This window comes from Brugia malayi, assembly GCF_000002995.4.
Source record: "Brugia malayi strain FR3 genome assembly, contig: Bm_v4_Chr4_scaffold_001, whole genome shotgun sequence".
NCBI classification, from domain to species: Eukaryota; Metazoa; Nematoda; class Chromadorea; order Rhabditida; family Onchocercidae; genus Brugia; species Brugia malayi.
This window is the reverse complement of record NW_025062478.1, coordinates 8,828,593-8,848,847: the sequence shown is the minus strand read 5'-3', so window position 1 is coordinate 8,848,847 and position 20,255 is coordinate 8,828,593. Positions and strand designations below refer to the sequence as shown.

Sequence of the window (20,255 nt, the reverse complement as noted above, 5' to 3'; positions counted from 1 at the left end):
GATTTGAATGATTGAATTTGCGCTTTACTCACCGTTAAGCCATTTACGAGATAAAGTGATAGTAACAGACGGACAAGTCTATAAATCAATCGGAAAAAACACATTGAGATTTATTCAAACTTGAAAATACTTGAATCCTCGCGTCAATATCACAAGGAAATCATGCGAACGGATCAGTCGGATCGCAGTTATCCTGTAGATAGGTACAGTTTAATTTTTTTTCCTTAACCAAGTTATATCAAAAAGCAACAATACTTACGGAAGATATTGCTTAGGTTTTTTGGTTTTGGATATTAAGTGACAAATCATAACGATCAATTGGACTTCATTTTGGCAGCGTCATTTGTACAAATGAGCTACGACATGCCAATTGCATGCTTGTTAGCTTTATTAACACTTGGCTCAATCTAATAACCTTTGAGTAATTTGCATCACTGATTAAGCTTAGTGTATTATTGTTTCTTTCAAGCTACTGCTTAAATTTTCGTTGTTGTCCAAATCTTAAATGTTTTACAGATTGGGAAGTTTTCCAGTGATTGTTACTGTTTTGTGAACAATTTCAGCGACGGTGAAGACACTAAGGGATCACTCGGTGAAGGGACATCTTCGTTTTCATTGGATATAACTGCAAGGGGACGACCATTGATCATTTTCAGAGGATATGAGCATCGTCAAGTTCGAGTGGATCGAGCGCGTAATTTGAAAGCTTATCGGTAATCATTCTATAAACATAAATAACAATGCTGTTGGCTTATTATCATAACACACCTATGATATAGTAACAAAAAGTTAAAAAAAATATAGTAACAAAAAGTTAAAAAAAAAACACCTATGATATACCTATGATATTTATGTTTAATGCCTTGAATCTCGACCGAAAATAATGTTATTTTTTGTGTTTTGTTTGTTTAGATGTATCAAGAAGAAATGTAAAGGGCGTCTGCATACTGATTATAATGATACAAATGTGAGAATTGTTAGCGAACATGTCCATGAACCAAATTTCGATGCCGAATTTGTTAGTTTCTTTTTTTATAAAGTTGAGTATTTCTTTAATCATTATCCATGAAGATATTTCACGATTATTTAAATCTACAAGTATCTTCTCATTCAAATCTTATATATAATGAATAATTTTATAGCATTTATTTAGAAACGACGAAGACGTACATTGCTTCGCGAATTAGCTCAGAAGGGTAATGTTTCACCATCTCAGATAATTCAGAAAGCTCGGGATCTCGAAATGCAATATCACGATGTTTGTGAGTCTACAAAAACGAGTTATGCCGCTGAAAGACGGTATTTTACTTAAATTTTCTCTCTTTTCGTCCAATATTTTATAACAAATCAGATATGACTTCTAACTAAATAACAAAGTAAAATTATAATGTAAGAATGCAATATGGGGAAAGAGGGTTTTAATGCTATAGGTAAAATTAACCATTTAAGGTGCTACGTAAGAATTCGAGTAGCTAGTAGATCATTAGCAGTTTATTAATTTTGTATAAGCGAATGATAATGGTGCAAATTAATTTAGCTATATTCAACGTTATTGGAATCGGCAAAAGCAACAAGAATTCTCCAGTGGAAATGGATTAGTGCCAGTAAAACATGAGGTTTGTGATTTTTCCTGTCGCGTATCAGTGAAAATAGAAGAATTGCAAATAGGATTTTTTTTTTATAAGCATAATTTTATTAGAAAGCCTATTCATTCATAAAGACCAACCTTGAGGTATCATTAACTTCCAACAGATCATTTCGGAATTTCTTTTCTTATGGTGAGAAGTTAAAAGAATATCTGTTAACATCTTATTCGTTCTTGATATGTTCAACACTGGCAGCGTTTTATCATTCTGCATGTCTCATAAATTCTCTTTCGTTATGGAACATTGGAAGAATAGGATTTAGTGAATTCATGAATATGAATTGAATGAATATGAATGAATTCATGAATATAATTCATGAATATGAAAAAGTGAATTCATATTCATGAATATGAATTCATGAATATGAATTCACTAAATCATATTCATATTCATGAGAATAATAGAGTTTCATGAGTTCATTAGTATTATTATGTTGGTATGGCAACGTACCTACTTATGTTTTTCGGTCATAGTCGCTGTTTCACTGATTTGAACATTTCCAGGTAACAGATTGTAACAGTGAATCGAAAATAGAGGAAGATGGCGGAGATGTAGAGGAGGAATCTGTTGATGTGCCATCTTTGTTTCCGGGTGATTCTGCTCATATATCAGAACAGTTTAATCAGTTCTTACAAATGACTACTAATGGTATAACTAATGGCAGTAGCGCTTCAGCGATGAATGTTTATCTGAACTTATTACTGCAACAGATGCTTTCAAATGCAGTCGGAAACAATTCCAGCAACAATCTTCAGGATGCTGATGATTACTGTTCATCAAATTCTTCACATCAAGATCAGTTAGATAAAAAGCAAACTTTAGTTGATGCAGAAATTCAGACAAATAACGATGAATCCGGTATCCACGCACCTGTCCATGATGCTGCAGTACGTGACACATTAGCTTTAGAGTTGGGAACCATTCTGGCAAAGAAATTCTGGCCTCAGCATTATTTACGCGAGGATAAACTAAAACTCATGGTTGATGTTATCGGTAAACTGCTCCACTGCTGTTAATTTCACTTAAGGTTGTTAGGTAACGCTATGTTTTAGTATAGTTGTTCAGCAGTAGACGAATGTCACTTCGAGTTTTCTGCAACTCTCAAAAAAATAAATAAAGCCGAAGAAAAAATTCTCATAATTATGATCTCATGTGGTAAAAAGTTGTTTGCAATTTTTCTGAAGCGTATAAACCATTAAGTAAGGAAGTTTTTTTTTCTAATTTATTAACTGTAATAGATTTTAGGTCATTTAAATCAATTTGGCACTGTTTTGTTAGTCTTAATCTTCTATTTATTTTTAACACAAAAGAATAAAATAGTTTCTCGACCTACCTCACTTTTTAAAATCACCTAATTCAAATTAGGAAATCTAAATAGAATTCATAAGAAATTTCTTATACCGTCACATAAAGCAACAATACATGAGCACGAAATCCAGTTTCACTTATAAGCTTTGATATTCCTGCGCAACTTGTCTCTTAAGGGATTATATAAGGATCAAAAAGCTAAATGCGTAAAGCAAGCTAAGTCTAAAATTCATTCCAGAATTTTAGTTAGTAAATTCTATTGAATTGTATATAGAAATGTTTACTTGGTGTTTTTTGTATTTGAAAATTTCAAATGATTCGAAGTTTTTGTTCACTATCTTGTTTATATTAAATTATTGAATGGAAAATTTTCTGACCAATGTGTTTTAATATAAAAGCTTTCTCGTTTTAAATTTCTTGTGCCAAATTATTTCCAGCAAATTGTTGAGTCCTTCATCAAGCTTGCAAAATCATTGTGTCTTTTTGTATTTTATATTGTGCAAAAATGTGCTTGGACAAAAGTTGATCAAATGAATCTGTGAATAATATTGAAAAATGTATGGAGCATACACTTGTCACATATATATATATATATTATTCGAATGCCCATTTGCCAGAACAGGATTGTTTTATGCTTTATGTTATACCTCAGTTTTTTGAGCGAAGTCTTTTTTTTGTATGAAAGTTTGAATGGAACTTTTTGTTGAACGTGTTTTTATGTAGTTCAAATTTAAAATATGAAATTCGGACTTATGTCCACTTCTTTTTCTTTGAAAGATTCTTCATAGTCATTGATAACAGAACTGACTATTAATTAAGTAAAGGATGTTTTAATGGAATGAAAAGCTTGAGTATAGCACATGAGTTCATGTAGAGCATTTTATCAATAATTCATATCAAGAAAGACATACGTTTCAACAAAAAATATCATTGCACACGTTATAGATGTTCTCGCAATGTCGTGGATGTTATTTAATTTTTGTCTCTACTGGATTACAACTATTATAAATTTAAGAACAAGTATGAAAGGTTCTGAGATTTCTCATAAAAGCGATTCTCATGCGGGATTCGGATATTTGGTGTTCTCAATGAAGTATGAATTTGAAGACTAATAATCATTGTGAGGGATGTTAATACCATGACTTGAATTGCAGCTAATAATTGAGTCAGTGGTGTAATGTATTCGAATTTTCTCCAATCATTTCAAAGAACATTTGCTGGTCTTTGTATATATTTTATTTATTAATATATTTTTTATCAATAGCTCCGAACCTGAAAGATGTAGATGACAAGAGTAGATCCAACATCATCTGTCAACGACTACAAATACAGCCTATAAGCATAACAGCTTATATCACCTTTAGTAGCCTGACAGAATAATTCTGTATTGGTCAGAAACGAAAAATCATCCTTGGAGCATATTACATTGAAATGACCATCGAATTGAGCCTCAGCTGCTAACTGAATCATTTTTTTTGTCGCATTCAAATCTTTTCCAATATTCTATAATATCTCTTTGAAGAACCAAATAAGAAATTCATCAATTATTAATAATTTTTCTTTTTAAAAGAGAGGAATTTTTTTTTTCTTTAGAAAAAAGCAAAATTGAAATTAGACTTCCAGAAGGATTTTGCTGTGATGAATTCTCATTTGAAATTTTCAAAATTTGATTTGTGACTTAAATTATTGCCAAAAAATTATCGAACGCTTAAATGAATAATCATCACTTAGCAGAATATTCAACAAACAACTTTGAAATGTGTTGAATCAATCGAATTTAGAGAGAAGAACGAAAATTTTCTTTATTTTAATTGATTATGCTAAGTGAATGATTTCAGTATACTTTACCTCGAGCATTATAATTTTAAGTTTGTTATCATTACATTCTGAGTCACCGATAGTGATAAGAGATGATATTGGTATTGGTTTAATCGGTTCTTGTATTTGTAGCGTTTGATTGTGAAACTCTTCAATTGCATCCAAAAGATCAGCCACTTCCTTATCTTTTATATTTTCCTCCTTCTGTAAGTTTGGCGAATAGAAGTTAGAGAAAGAATTCTTATCATATTATGATAAGAAATTAAAAAAGAATATTAGCAACAACAAAAGCACTTTTTTTTTTTCACTGCACGAATTTGTTTTGGTAAAATTTGCAAGGATTCTTTTTCCAAACAAGAAGAAACAGATTGCTTCATCTTTCATGTTGTATTCATAAATCATTCAAGAAATTTTGTCATCATTTTTTCTTCAGAATATTTTACGAGTTAATCAATCCAGTATAGAACTCTCAGAAATTCTGAGAGTTCTAGATGAAATAGCTTTCCAGTTCTGGAAAAATAATAAGTGCACCACTGTACTCTTTTGTATACCTGAGTAAAATGCGATCTATTTCTTGCACTACTTCCGGATTTTGATTTCTTCCTTGTTTGTCTTACTGTTTGTTGCTGCAAAATTTTTTAAAATGAATTCGTTGTGATGAGTCATCTGATACCTTTCATCTTCTCAACGGTGGTCTTATGTATCATCTCTTCCTTCGTTTCAATCCAAAAAAATGAATACATACTGCAAAGTTTGGCCGTTGTTGCTTGTACGGAAGTACACTGCTGGATGATTGCGCCCGTACATTAGACTGCTGCGCTGGCAGTCTTCCATGTTGCGACAACGGTGGTAGGTAAGGTTGTTGTAATGGCTGGGATGCATAATGAGGAGGTAATTGCTGCATTGCATAAACAGGTGAAATAGGCTCTGATAATGAATTAATCTAAAATCGATAAACTTTATTAGGTTCTAATATTATAGATTGATCTGAAATCGATAAACTCAGTGATATCTAGACTGCCAGCTGATTTTGATCTGTGTAACAAAATTAGTATTAACAAGTATTCTTATAAAAAAAATATTTAATTCTTAAATAAAAAAGATCTCATGAATATTCATTTCATCAAATTTTCTTGAAATTTTAACTTCCTCAATCAAAAAGTTCTATTTAAACTTTTGTTTTGAAAGATGGAATTCGAAAATCTCAAAGATAATGTGGAAAAAAGTGAAAAAGAGTAGTAAATCATGAATAGAAAAATAGAGCAATCAGCCGTTTTATTCTTACGAATTCTTTTGATTAAAAAAGAGATCATAATAAAGTATTAAGTATTCATTCTCCTTTTACTTCTCTTTTCAAAGTTATGAATTTCACTAAGTGTGTTTGCAAGCCTTTTCAAACATCCAGCGTATATCTCTTGCTTTATCTCCCTTCAATTTCATGACTGATCGTAATCATTATAATCATATTCTTTTTATGGGTATAAGAATAATTAGAAAGTATATCAATAAAGGTAACCTGATAAATTTGAGTAGTAGTAGTTGGAGCAAACGGAAAAGGAGGAGTAGCATATGTGGGCGATGAGATTGCTGGTTGGAGCGAAAACAAGTTAGCATGACTATTGCATAATGTCTCACAAAGTTCTGCAAGGTGGTGAATTTAAATTTAGTTTTTAAATTTTAATAATACAATGGAGCATTTGTGCTGGATTTGAGAGATTCTTCCGGAAATACCACAATATATTTACCGGGGAATTTCAGCATGAAGCAGCAATCAAAAAAGGTAGTATCATAGGATGGAAATAGTAGAATGCACTCAAATAATATCACGATTTGCTTCATTTCCCTGTAACTTCTCATCAAATATTGTAGTAATGAAGCACAACCAGCAGAAATACATCAAATGTATAAACTTATTGTTGCTCATATATTTGACTTATGTTTAACATTTAAAGAGTCTCTACAAAAGAAAATTACGCTCACAGAAAAAATAACCAGATTTAACAAACTTATCGATTATTCTAACGAATTGTAGTGATATTGATTAAATCATCCTTCTGAATTCGGTGCTCATTAGTGAGGACAGAGGACAGCACCTGAAAGCACCTGAAATTGTTTAGGCATCTTCCCGATGTATTCTAAACTTTTAAAAGTGTGTCTTTTACCATTTCAGACATCACGCAACACTTTTGTCCTTTCCTTGTTCCGCCAAAATTCTTTGCATTTATTTACTTAACAACTCATTCTGAATATTTCATCAGCAAAAATTCACTCATTTGTATTATGGCAATAAGCGGATTCGGTTAAGTTATAGTTAGCTAAGTTAATTAGGTGACAGCATATACACATGGAGACGTACGTCTTTTTTGTTTCACTTAGGCATGTACGTCTTTTTTATTTCACTAAAGTAAAAGAGATTAAGTGATGAAGAATAAAAAAACGTAAAAGAGAAAAAAAGCGATCAATGATTAAGTGATGATAATAGTCGAGAAGAAGCTAAGGAACAAATTCGGGAAGATAAATGAAAACGGTAATGAGGAGGGTAGGAAAGGGTCAAATAAATTCATCGCTGACCCTATCCCAAGTCATTAAAGAACTACTCGAAATATATTATTTCTCCGTCTTTCTGCAAAAGAATGTTTTCAAATTTTCATTTCCTTCTCCAAAATTAGATGCAAGAAGATAATTTAATAACAAGGTGACAAGGTGGCTGGCATCTGCGGGATGAAATCATTCATGCGACCAGTAAGAGAGGTACTGCGATGATTGATATGGATAAGAATTCACATCGCTTAAATGTGCTAAGTCTTGAAAGAGGTACCAAGGTTTCCATGTTATACTGAAAAATTAATTCCTTTATTTTATTTTGAGGTTTTTGATAAAAGTTGAAGAACTCAGTTTTAGAATTCAGATATGTTGTTTCTCTTATTAATTGATATTTGCATCTTTCTTTAAAAAAATGTTTTCAAATTTTCATTTCTTCCATAAAAGTAGATACAACAAAATAATTTAATAACGAAATGACATCTATAAAACCACATCACCCTGTGCTTTTTTTTATTGTTTTACTTTCGTGAACAATTTGTTACTATTAATTTTTGATAGTTTCCTCAGTAATTTCTTTTTCTTCAGTTTCTCGAGAGTAGACTGAAATATCGAGGCGAGCTTTCATATATTATTAAAAAACAATCGAAACACATGTAACAAAAATTAATTAGGTATTAAAACTTGCATAATTTATGAAATTTCATCAGAGATCAATCCAAGGAATGAAAAGCAAATGAAGATATTCATCTGAACTCAATTCTTTTGAACACAATATTAGAGAAAGATTTTAAAATTGATTTGCCTTCTAAAAAATGTCATCTCAACAATTTGATCATTACTTCTCAGACTAGCTGAAGACTAGTTGATATTGTAATGAATATCATTCAAAAGTAATGGCCCAGTTATGGCTTGATTAGAATATTGGAAAAAGTTGCATCAGGTGAGAAATTTACGACTGAAGAGTGTCTTTTGTGATGAGTGAATATTCAATTAAATAATTTTCAACTAATTGAAGTCAACGAAAATGTAGAAAGACGGGAAGATATTCCCTTTTTACATAATTTACGCACCATATCCTCCTTAATGAGACAAAAAAACTGTCACATCAAGAAAAAAGTCGAAAAAAGTCAGAGCAAGTTGATATATTCTTTATTACTTACAATTGTCAATTGTCATTTGGGTAAATCTCAATTCAATCTACTTTAAACTCTGCAGCTGAAACTAGTTTTGTCATAAATAAAAACGAGGAAAGAACGGAAACTTCCGGTATTTCCCCACAAACTGATAATTATTTTTAAGACCATTTTAAATTCATTTAAATAAATGTTCGGAAAATGAAGTGTTAAATTTTGCTACTGGAAAAACGAAAGAAAATTGGATGACGTCTAAAAATTTTTCTTTCTGTTGTTGTTTTCTATTTCATGATTAATCAGTACTAAAAAAAAGAAACAAATAATTACCGGATTTTTAACCCAATGAAAAAAAAATGATACCGCTGAGATTTCCAGCAAATTAGTTGTCTGACAAATACTCATTTGTTCAGCTGTTCATTCTGAAAGAAATTGTATTTATCTAACCTTTCCCGAATACCTTTTTTTTACAGTATACACTTTTCTTTCATTCTTTTTCATTCTATCCAATGAAATTTGATAATTGTATTGTGCTAGAAGTAGTATATATTTAATATTTAAATAATCTTCTCAAAACATTTTGTTAATTTTAGTTCTTTAAAGTTGTGTTATTATTGATTGATCATTTGTTTCTCTTATCTCTGTGATGATTATGATAGACTTCCTAAAATATTACGATGTAATATTTGTGACAAATATTGTTGTATGAAAGATGACCCAAAATAGGTCACTGTTGCTATTTCTGCAAAGCTCTCCACTCTATTTACTCGAGTAAATTAGAATCATGTTTGGTTTTGAAAAAATAAGTGATTAGATGGAATGGTACCACAAAAAAATGAGGTTGCATCAATGCAGACTTGCTAATCTGCATCAGAAGTAGATTGCAGCAGGACATGTAAAATTTCAGATATTATCAATAATTCAAAAGTACTAAAGTTAATTAAGCATGTCTTTTTTCAAACATTCTTTTTTATTCACCGCAAATGATAGCAACAGACAGATCAAGTGATAAGCCCGGTCTTTTGAGCTGTTTAAAACCATCAGTAAACAAAGATGCTAGTACTTTTTGAAATGTTTAAGATGTCTTAGCTTTTTGACCGGGCTAATAACACCACTTAATAACTATACAAACATTGTATATATAAAGAGATCAAAATATTACACCCTGAAGATTAGTGTCAAATTTCTGCTATTCAGAATAAATTGGATACCTAATTGTGGACCATATTTCTTAACAAATATTTGAATAATTCTTACTATCAGTAAAATATCCACGCTTTTCTCCTATCTGTATAACATTTTTCTAACATATTAAAACAGATCTATTTCATTATAAATAACTTCATATGAGGACATCTAGCTGATAATTACTCCAATTGAATTACACTTCAACTCATTAATGAGTTTTCATTAAATTCCTCCAAAAAGACGTGTACATACCTTCTGAGGTTTGCAAATCACTTTGGCAATGAATTTGATTTTGAGTACTCATACAGGTTAAAGCACTACTACTATGAATAATACTACCACCATTACTATTGTTTCTGTCGTTATCACCGCTATCATTCCTATCATTACTACTAATTAATTTTCCACCAACAAAAGGCGACTTCAGCAGCTGTTCATCAGTTTGGTCCATTCTTTCAACTACTGATTGTGACTCTGTCCCACAAATGTGAGGATTAAAATAGAAGAATGCAAAGGAATATTCCATTTTCCCTTTTTCCACTGTCATATCAGCATAACCTTCTGCTGCATCTGTAACAAAAAAAAAAAAAAAAAAAAAAAGCTTTTTTTTTTCACATTTCAATGATAACGAATTCTTATCTTTAACAAATTCTTAATAAAAAGAACTAATCATGATGAAAGTTAAGTGAACTTTGCTATTTCAAGTTAGTTACCCTAACAAAAATTGATTGTTTAAAACAGTCAACTAAATCTGTAAATATATGAATAAACAAAATGCATAAAATCGTCACTGCTAGGAAGAGATGTTTCCTTTGATATTTAAAAAATTTTATATCTCAGCTAGAATGCTAGTTGAAATCAACCTCAAAAAAACCTACCAACAGTGAAATCGGTTTTTGCACAATATTTGGCAATATTTTTCAGTGTCATTTCCATACCATTCAGCAACATAATTCTGAGATGATAGTCTTCAGGTTGTATTGTTGCTGAACAAAATGAAATCTGCAAATGAAAGAATGATTAGATTGAAATTTGATTCATTATTCATTTCATGATAAACACTGATACAGCTAATAATGATACTTATCATATCTATTGCTCTTCTATAAGCTTCCAGAAATAATAAACATAAAAATGAAAACACTATCACATTGTCAATAAATTTTTCTATAGCAATACGACAGAGTATTGTAAACAATGCTTGTGAAATAAACAGAAAACCTGAGTGAAAGTTTCGAAATGAGAATCGGCCAGGTGATGAATGGAATAGAAAAGATCTTGAGTTGGACATGGAAAGCACAACTGTCGCAGACTCTCACGCATGATATCAACATGCAATGAAACAGTCTTAAGTTGAGTTATCATTTGTTGAGGTGTTTTCGAGAACAGATATCCTAGATAACCATTTGCCTGATACAGTGATGTGTCTGCAACCATCTTTTCTCATTCATCATAATCAGTTGTAGCAACTACAGTTATATAAATTACATATAGTGTCGCCAAATTTAATTATTAGTGATAACGGTATCTGATAATTAATGATACTATTATTGTTAACATTTAGTTATCAATACGATCTACAATGGCAAACTATTTGGAAACAATACAGAAATTGCAGATCAGACCTTTCAGTGATTGTGGTGGCACATCAGGATTACACCTTTGTAATGATCCGATATCTTTCATAATCATCATCACTTCCACAATTTTATTACATACTGAAAATCTGATAAGCTGATAATTTCTAAGGAAAAGAGGGAATCTATGCTTTTATATTTCATATCCAAAAGTTTTCTTGAAATTCTTCTTTGCTATAAGTCCACTTGCATCAAAAATTAAATATTTTCCTTCAGTGCTTGTTAAATACTTAATTTAAATGAAGTAAAAAAAGAAAAACTAACTTATAAAAACTGTATGCAAATTGTCTTCCAAAAAACTTCGTTTAGGTGCACGGCCCTTAGTACTAATAATATAACAATCGAGAGGGTCATCGCTTATCTGAAAAATCAGTCAACAATTGCAATCGGATGAATATTTCAATTTTGAATTTCTTGTGAATTCTCTATAGCAATCATTTCCAAGACCAGTTAATGTGAGCATACCTGGACTTTATCATATTGATACCAGTTGGAACACAGTACGGATTTGATATAATTTGAACATTCCTATAATGATAAATAACACTTCAAATTACTGCAGATTGTTAATTGCCAAAATTCAAATATTATCTTTTTTATTTTATGAGGAAAATTTCCAAAATTTTTTAAATTAATATTAATTTCAACACCATAAATTTAATATGCTCACGTCAACCTGTGTAAATACACATTTGTTATTTGACTACATTATTTTCATTATCAAAAATTTCTTCAAAAATAAAGTGTTATTGATAAAGCAGTTTTCATCCTAATGAAAACCAATTTCTTTTTTAAAACTTCCAGTAATAATATCAATTAGTCTAGTATTGTTATTCAAATGGATATCATTAAAATGAAATACCTGAAACTGTAGACTATCCTCGAAGGATAAATAACTGTCGATTCTAACTACTAATTCCGGAGGTAAACAATCATACAAAGCATAATCCATTGATGTTTCAGGTTCTAAATTCAATTCAACATTGAAATCCATCAATTCTGCAAAATTTTATTAAATCTTTTAAGTCAATAAACTATTTTTTTTTCTCGACGAGCATTCAATACAGAGTATAATATAAATACCAAAGAAAAATGAATTTGAGGAGAGAATGAAATGGATGAAAAAGGGTGCGGATATTTGCTCCCTCCCAACAACTCATTCAACATTTGCGCCAATAACTTTCTGCCCTTTTTGATCATTGACACTGTCATTCGTCATCAAATAAGAAGAATTTTTTTTTATAATAATACTACAATTTTGTTTCCTGTCATCAGTTTATATCATAAACTATTTTTATGCATGACAGTAAAGTTATTACTTTGAATATTAATTAGAATCGCATTCTAATCAGTGTAAGATATTTGTCGACTAATTTGATGTAATCCTTAATTTGGACTTTTAGGCTAAACTAAATTCAAATATAATATATTTAGCTTGCTTAGTGCAATGATATTTTCAAAATATAGTATGCATGTGCATTTCAAAACTTAACTACCGTATGCTAAGCCCAACTCTTTGAAAAAATGCAAGTGTAAGCTTTTTTTAAATCAATAAATCTTGTTAGAATTCTTTTTCTTGGCCACAAAAAACATTCCTGTTATGCTTTTAAAGACAATTTAATATCTGTCGCTTCTTTAGTATTTTCATAGAAATTAACCCTTTTTTGAATTTTATTAATACTTCCATAAATAAGGCAGTAAAAAGTAATGAATAGAACAAACTAATGAATCGCATCATTTGACGAAGGGAAAATTTGAATAAGAGTAAATTATGGCTGTTATATGATTGATACAGTACTCTAAGTCCCTTTTCGGAGGTTTGTGCTCGACTGGACAGGTAGTCGTAGACGTAATTATTGAATTTCATATGGTTCAGTGAATGAATAAAATGTGGCTGCATTCACTCACGTCAATTATATATTAATGGAAACTAAATAAACTGACGAATAAATGCATAAACATACACACACATGCACACATACAACGACAAATAACGATGGATATTAAAAGATGTAGAAAATCTTGAAAAACAAAACTTTGATGATGAATTGTAAGAAAAAAAAGTTAATGTAAGAAGTATGTACGTGTACCTTACGGTATCAGGCAAAATTATAAAAAAAAATGGTGTGCTAAATGAAGAAAATTAGCAAAGATTTGCTCTGCTTTATGAAAGAAGTATAAATTAAAAGAGATAACAAGTCAGGAAAGAGAAAGAGACATGAAAGTTAGTGAAGAAGAAACTATGATATTATATACTTGTCACCTGGCTAACCATAACTTTTCATATATTAATATTGATGGATTTGTTGAAAAGACTTACTAATTACTCTATCAGACTTCCACACGACAGCCATTTGTGACATCTCTTTCAATTAGCATTCTAAACAGTTTAATTTTTAGTAAACATTTCGTGAAACAAACATTACTGATAGAAATGAATTATTCTGAAATATCTTCCTTTTCACTTCACTTTAAATCAAATCTACTGTACGAATCTTTGTTATTTTCATATGGTAATTTAGAATAAAAACAAATTCTAGACAATTTTATTAATAATTTATAAGATTAAATCAAAGTCTACGTGTTAATTAATTAAAATCCCTCAAAACAAATTTGATCAAACCGAGTATAAATGATAAAAGTATTATTGTTTCAAAGAATCAATATCAGATAGATATATATTACATGGAGCTAATAGGAGCGCGCGCAAAAAGCACTTCTGTAATGAAGCGCATCAGAAAACAAAGCTTTAAACACAAATTTGATTGGCATTATGCTAGGCATTGATTAACAGTTGAGCGACAACAGTTCAACAAGTTAATGACACCTGACGGCTACGAGTTTCAATTTACTGCTCAACTTTATTCTCTCTGCTTCTTAACTACGGTACCTCTCAGATTACAATTCTTTTCTTTCCTTTATTTATGAACCGATGAAATCAAGGTTCCTATTCGGATAGAATGTAAAATATACAATTAATTTGGGAATAAAGTACAATTATTTAAATCATATTATTATTGAATCATCATTATAAAATTGCAAAATAATCTTACAAATTTCTATTGCTTAACGATTGGAGAAAATTCAATTATCGCTTATGTTGAAAGCAATAAAAATCTTAAAGAGTAATGTATGTGGAATTTAAATTATTGGAAAAATTTGCATACATTTAACAAAATTATGCATTTCCTTTAAATAAAGCAAGAAAGAGTTTAGAAAGCTTAAATTCTTTTTGAAAAGTACCAAAATAATGATTTCATACTTCTTTAATTATTTCCCTGCTGGAACTATTATGAGAGGATTAAAGTGAAGAGAGGAAAGGATTACTCATTCGAAATCCTAGACAGTAAATCCTTTTGAGAATGTTCAACTGATTGAAATAATAATGAATGCAGTTGACACTCAAACAGATCATCTAGTATTATTGTCCCTGGCATGGATATATTATCCGATGGCATTATTTTAATTCATTTAGTTTATGTTAAATGATAATTTATGATAAAAATATGAATTCGTTGTTTATTCTTATTCCTATAATAAAAAAAGAATTATTACACTGAAATGTTTATTAAAACAACTGTAATAATGTAATGTCACCTAAGTTTATACTAATATTAAGATAAGAAATTGAAACAATTTAAATGTAACTTTATGATTGATCTATGGTCATTTATGCAAAAGAATACAAAAGAGTTTGAAAGATGAAAGATTCCATTTTACTTTTTGTGTGCTACAACTCGACAGCATCTTTTATCGTTACTTAGCAACAGCAACCGCTGAACATTCATTGGATAACAACTGAGAGGGATGAGTTTAGACACTGAAAGGGAAATGAGTGGTAAGGTCGAGATTAAGGTTACTCGACTAGTTCTTCCGCCACAATTAGTGTCAGAGTAATGACCTCATCAGGTTTAAGGTCACTTTTAAAATTGAGAGTGGTCAGTGAAACGTAAGGGTAAAGCAAACAACTAAATCAGTGATTTTTTTTATTTGTGTAGGTATGTGTGTGATTAGCTTTTTTCTCATATAGAATCTAATGCTATATCTTTAAAATCTCGCCAGAAATTTAATTTTAAATAACTTTCAACTCACTTCAATGATAATTTTACTTACCAACTTACCGTATCTGTAAGGAATGTAATATTTTTACTTATATTAACAAATTTTAAACCTTTCACAATTACTTGATTTCTTGTGAATTTGTTTAGATTCCTTCAATGTTTCTATCCTACTGTAAAAAAGTTCTACGACTGTTCTCCTTAATTACTTTTACCTTTACCATTTTACTACTTACTAAGCAGAATATACCCTTCATTGAGCACCCAATACCTTGCATAATGTTTAATTTCTTGGCTTTGTAACAATCTGTCAGTTGAATCTTACGATAACAAATCATATGATACATTGTATACTGTATAATATCTGAGCCTTAAAATTGGCCATAAATTATCATTGAAGACAAAAGCATGTATTTTAGGTCGAAAGGCTAAAAAATTAATCAATAAATCATTTCTGGACACTACTCAAGGTTCTGAAAAAAAGACTCGTAATTTTTTTTTTGCTCTATAATGAAACTGTTTTTTAAAAATAACTGAATAATATACTTACTTCTAATAGACAGTTATTGTCCTCTTCTCTTCCCTTAGACCATTCCCACGTTCCAAGACAACATGAATGACCTGTGTAATCGTGTCATTATTGATTTATGAAGATGATCCATCAAACAGGCATGATTCATTCCTTTGAAACATACAGAAGTGGATGTGATAGGATGGGATGTATAATGGTGAGTGACAAGGACGCCTGGAAGTGGCGGTAATTGCCGTGCAATCCATTAGGAATACGGAATACACAGGACAGCATATAAAAAAAGTATGATAGACTGCGGAATGGACAAAGAGAACAGGAATTCAGGAGGAATTATAATAGAATTGAGGAATCGGTAACGGAGGCATAAAACGAAGATAGTGGAGTGACAATGTGTCATTTTAAAATATGTTGTTAATGTAATGTACTTTTCAACTAATGATCAATACTCAAATTCCAAGTAACCTTTTGAATTTCCAAAATTAACAATTATAATAAATTTTATCAACAAGTGATAAGGAATACAGGATAGATCATTTCATAAAGGAATTATTTGGAAATTTAAAAATCAATAAAAATTGATGAAGATGAAGGGATTTAAAAATATTCTTGAATACGATTTTTTTGTTGATGGCCTAACTAAATGTTTTGGTATTTCATCCTAAATTACTATTAATAAGCCATAATAATAGTTTGCAAAATTTTGAAATGAAGTATTTAAACGTTTTCGTTTATACGGCATGAAGTAATCGTCGAGAAAAAAAGAAGCGAGATGATAATTTATGGCCTGTTGGCAATCAATGTGAATTAGTGGCGCCATGAATAATCTTTACCATTTAACCGCTTTGACCTTCATCGTGTATTGTAAGCGATGGACGATTATTGCCATCCATCTGATAGTGGGCGCAAAAAAACACAGCGCTTCTTATACATTTCAGCTTGTTTTTCCACTGCTTAGAAAATCTCGACATGCTTTGAAAATTTTAATTAATGTAATTTGAAGAAAGCTATAACTGCTAAGACTGAGAAACAGAAACGAACCTATGATATGGTAAGTAAACTATATCGACTATCATCAAAACTATTGAGTCATAAAATTTCTATTGAAGATAAATTGAGATCTCGAAAAATAAGAAGAATGACAAAGATGAGAACTAAAGATTGATATCAGTTAAACTTTCACTTCGATATATTAAGATCTGATAGTAAATACAAGAATAATCAAGCCAAGACATCTCTTCTTGGCTTATTTGCTCTAATTTTCGGTTTCAACTCGGCTGCCAAAACTATTCTTCTTCCTTTTGGAAAACCATTCGACAATAACTGCAATCGACAAGTACCTTTTTTACTGATTTCTAATTCTCCATGCCTTTTCAGATTGATATATCTAATTCTATTGGTCGGAAATAATAAATTTACAGTGGTTATTAAATATCTGTATGAAAGAATACTAACTATTCTGAAGTGATGATATGCTTGCAAATGATAAGAGTTTGAGATCAGCTAAACCGAATTGTCATGGTTGGATTATTGTCACGGGTGAATAAAGGTCATCAAAAAAGAAAAAAAAAAAAAAAACACTATGCATTCTTTCACATTTGCTAACAATGAAGTGAGTTCATTTTTTTTTTTATGAAGCCTATTTATTTGAAAAATTTGTGAGAGAAAGAAAGAGAAAAAAAGCGTAGTTGACAGGAAGAAGCGACGCGATAAATAACTGTCAAGGGACAACCAAACATAATATCATAGTCTCTCCTTCTGCCTTTTGCAGTCCCATCATAAATCTCCCTTTTCAGACCACCGTATTCTCTCAGCTCCAAGTAATTCTTTCCTGATTTCTCCAAAAATGAAATTAATAGGTACGGTGGTCTGATCTTTCTTCATTTACAAAACTTTCATTCGAACAAGTGCTCCACTTTTTTTTTTTTTTATTTAGAAATGAAAACCGAATAAATCTCCTTCAGTTTGATCAAACGATTGATTCATACAAATTAACAACTAAATTATTTTCAAATATTTCGAAAATAGAAATGCAACATTTCATCGATTTAATCATACCAAAAAAAAAAAAAAAAAACAGGCCGGTGAATTAAATTTAACGATTTTTTGGCATGAATTGAATCAAAAAACAACAGCAAAAATAATAATAATAATTGAATTGAGGAAGAAATAAAAAAAAGAATACGATAGCAATATATCATGATATCAGTAATATTTTATCCCTTCTATCAGATAACTCTCCATATTATTATCGCTACTATTTGTATGCCATACTTTCTGCAATAATTATACTGCCATCACTTATCACTAGTGAAAGCTCGCGGCTTAGTTCAAAAACAGTGATTAGCAGCAAATTTGTCGATTGACAGCTGCATTGGAACGGGCGGAACTGACACGACATAAAAGAACTTACGCATATATAGGAAGAGAAGGAGTGATTTAGCGGTGGTCCAATTGCGCCATCAAATGAAACCTTTACTAAGAGCACATAATAAGCTGCTCAAATAGTCTTGTTACTTATCCCTGTAATGGTACATATTGTCGGTGTACTTCAAAGAGCATCAACATGACTTTATCCTGTATTCTCGTTCCCATTAGTGATGACAATCTCTAATCAAAAAATTAACTACGCAAAAATCCCAATATCCATCTGCTTGTCGAATATTCGACGTTCAACAGATTAAGAAGAAGAATCCGTGAGCTGTAATTAACATGCCTTCTAGGATGTAAGATTAAGTGCAATTTAACTGAAGCATATCATTTCTGTTCTGTTTTATCTTTGTATTTATGCCAATTTACTAAATTGTTTTCAGCATAACTTTGTTGAGTGAAATATTTAGACGTACAAAGATTTAATTTCAAATAAATTCAGTGAATTGACAAAAATTAAAACAGCGCATTATCATAAAAATGACAAATTAACGCTTGATTTAAAAATTGAAAGAAACTAAATGATAGCTAGATTTAGTCAATAATTAATTCTAGCTAAAATATATGATTATGAAGAATTATTTTCAGGTTATCAATATTTCAGGTTAAGGCAAAATTCGAAAATGCTTCAGTTAAATATGGATTTTTTTATTTTGGAACGAATTTTTATATGCGAATTATAGTTCAAGCAATAAACAGCGAATCGAACCATTGAATCAAATCAAAAAACTCATTTTTCAATTCATTTTTCGGACACTTGAGATATGAGACCAGTTTATTGATAAATAAAAACATGATTGAATGGAAGATGATACCTGATGTGACATCTTGTCCTTCGATATCCATGCAAATTGCATAGAATATGTCATCTATCATCATTTCAACTAAATGTTCTTCAAATCATATCACATAACTTCATATCTTTATCATTGCACTTATCAGTATTGATATTAGTATACAAATAGTATTCTTATAAAAAAAGAAAAGAGAAAGGAAGTATTCTCACCATGGAAACATGCATTAAGTAAAATTATGAAAACACTTCAAAGTTTTGATAATTTTTGTAATTTTGTAAACTTGGGAGTAAAATTTCAAATGTGTTTTGGTAAAAAAAAATCAGTAAATTTTAAAAGTTCTTTTTAAAAGTTAATTTTACTTTGAATTAATTCCTGATAGAAAACGTTGACGGAAATAATATATCAACGATGGATTAGAAATCTGTAAACCACTTGCAGAAGACAGAAATAATGTTAAATTCTCTTATATCATTAAAAATGCGATTATATTTTTGTTCAATGAATGAAAATTATGCTATGAATATTCTCCCTTATAATTGATTAAAAGTAAAGAAATTAAAATTAATTAATTATAAAATTAATTAATTAAATTAGTCTGACTTTTTTCTGTTATTAAAAATGAAACAAAAATAAGTTATAAAACAAGAGCTCTGTTAATGGAAATGTTGCTTTTATTGTGTTAGATTTAATTTCGACAAGAGTAAAGCCATTATTTTTCTAGAATTAAAAATTTTTTAAATCAGAGATTTTTTTTTTTTTTGGAGGGTGAAATAAATATGATCAAAATACTGAATGAAATTCTGACAAGAAATGGAATACGAAACACAAAAAGCTAGAGCATTTGAAATTTTTTAAAGTAATCGGATTCTTCATTTGAAATTACTGGTGTTTGAAAAAATTTTCCTTTCATTTAACTTTTAAAGCTAATTTTAAAAACAATTTTGATAGAAAATAAGTGTATTCTCAGAGTACGTTTTTTTTTTTTTTTTTTGTAGATACTTTCGTTGATGTTCGCACTGATATTAACCTGTTTAATAGGTTGCTTGAATTTCATGCGAAAAAAAATATGTATGAAGATGATAACACCATGTTTTTGTTACAGATATTTCTATTCTAATTTTCATTAAGTTAGGAAATTTAGTTGCAAAAAATTTTCAGAGTTTTTAATTA

The 20,255-nt window shown here is 30.0% G+C and overlaps 3 protein-coding genes across 3 annotated transcripts; 1 reads left to right on the top strand and 2 right to left on the bottom strand.

Annotated features, from left to right (window-relative positions):
- Nucleotides 1–162: 162 nt before the first annotated feature.
- On the top strand, nucleotides 163–2,662 carry Bm10513 (Uncharacterized protein; the record flags this gene model as incomplete). Its single annotated transcript, XM_001898364.2, has 6 exons — nucleotides 163–203; nucleotides 564–713; nucleotides 913–1,018; nucleotides 1,154–1,299; nucleotides 1,538–1,616; nucleotides 2,150–2,662. The coding sequence occupies 6 exons, from the start codon at nucleotides 163–165 to the stop codon at nucleotides 2,660–2,662; spliced, it is 1,035 nt and encodes a 344-aa protein (XP_001898399.2).
- Nucleotides 2,663–4,274: 1,612 nt separating this feature from the next.
- On the bottom strand, nucleotides 4,275–6,629 carry Bma-grl-7 (Ground-like domain containing protein; the record flags this gene model as incomplete). The annotated part of the gene is made up of 6 exons (XM_043082179.1): nucleotides 4,275–4,457; nucleotides 4,803–4,976; nucleotides 5,324–5,398; nucleotides 5,518–5,715; nucleotides 6,289–6,413; nucleotides 6,518–6,629. The coding sequence occupies 6 exons, from the start codon at nucleotides 6,627–6,629 to the stop codon at nucleotides 4,275–4,277; spliced, it is 867 nt and encodes a 288-aa protein (XP_042938113.1).
- Nucleotides 6,630–9,842: 3,213 nt separating this feature from the next.
- Bm4987 (Uncharacterized protein) lies at nucleotides 9,843–12,265 on the bottom strand (the record flags this gene model as incomplete). Its single annotated transcript, XM_043082178.1, has 7 exons — nucleotides 9,843–10,204; nucleotides 10,513–10,636; nucleotides 10,856–11,061; nucleotides 11,260–11,352; nucleotides 11,536–11,632; nucleotides 11,737–11,799; nucleotides 12,134–12,265. The coding sequence occupies 7 exons, from the start codon at nucleotides 12,263–12,265 to the stop codon at nucleotides 9,843–9,845; spliced, it is 1,077 nt and encodes a 358-aa protein (XP_042938112.1).
- Between the last annotated feature and the right edge of the window lie 7,990 nt (nucleotides 12,266–20,255).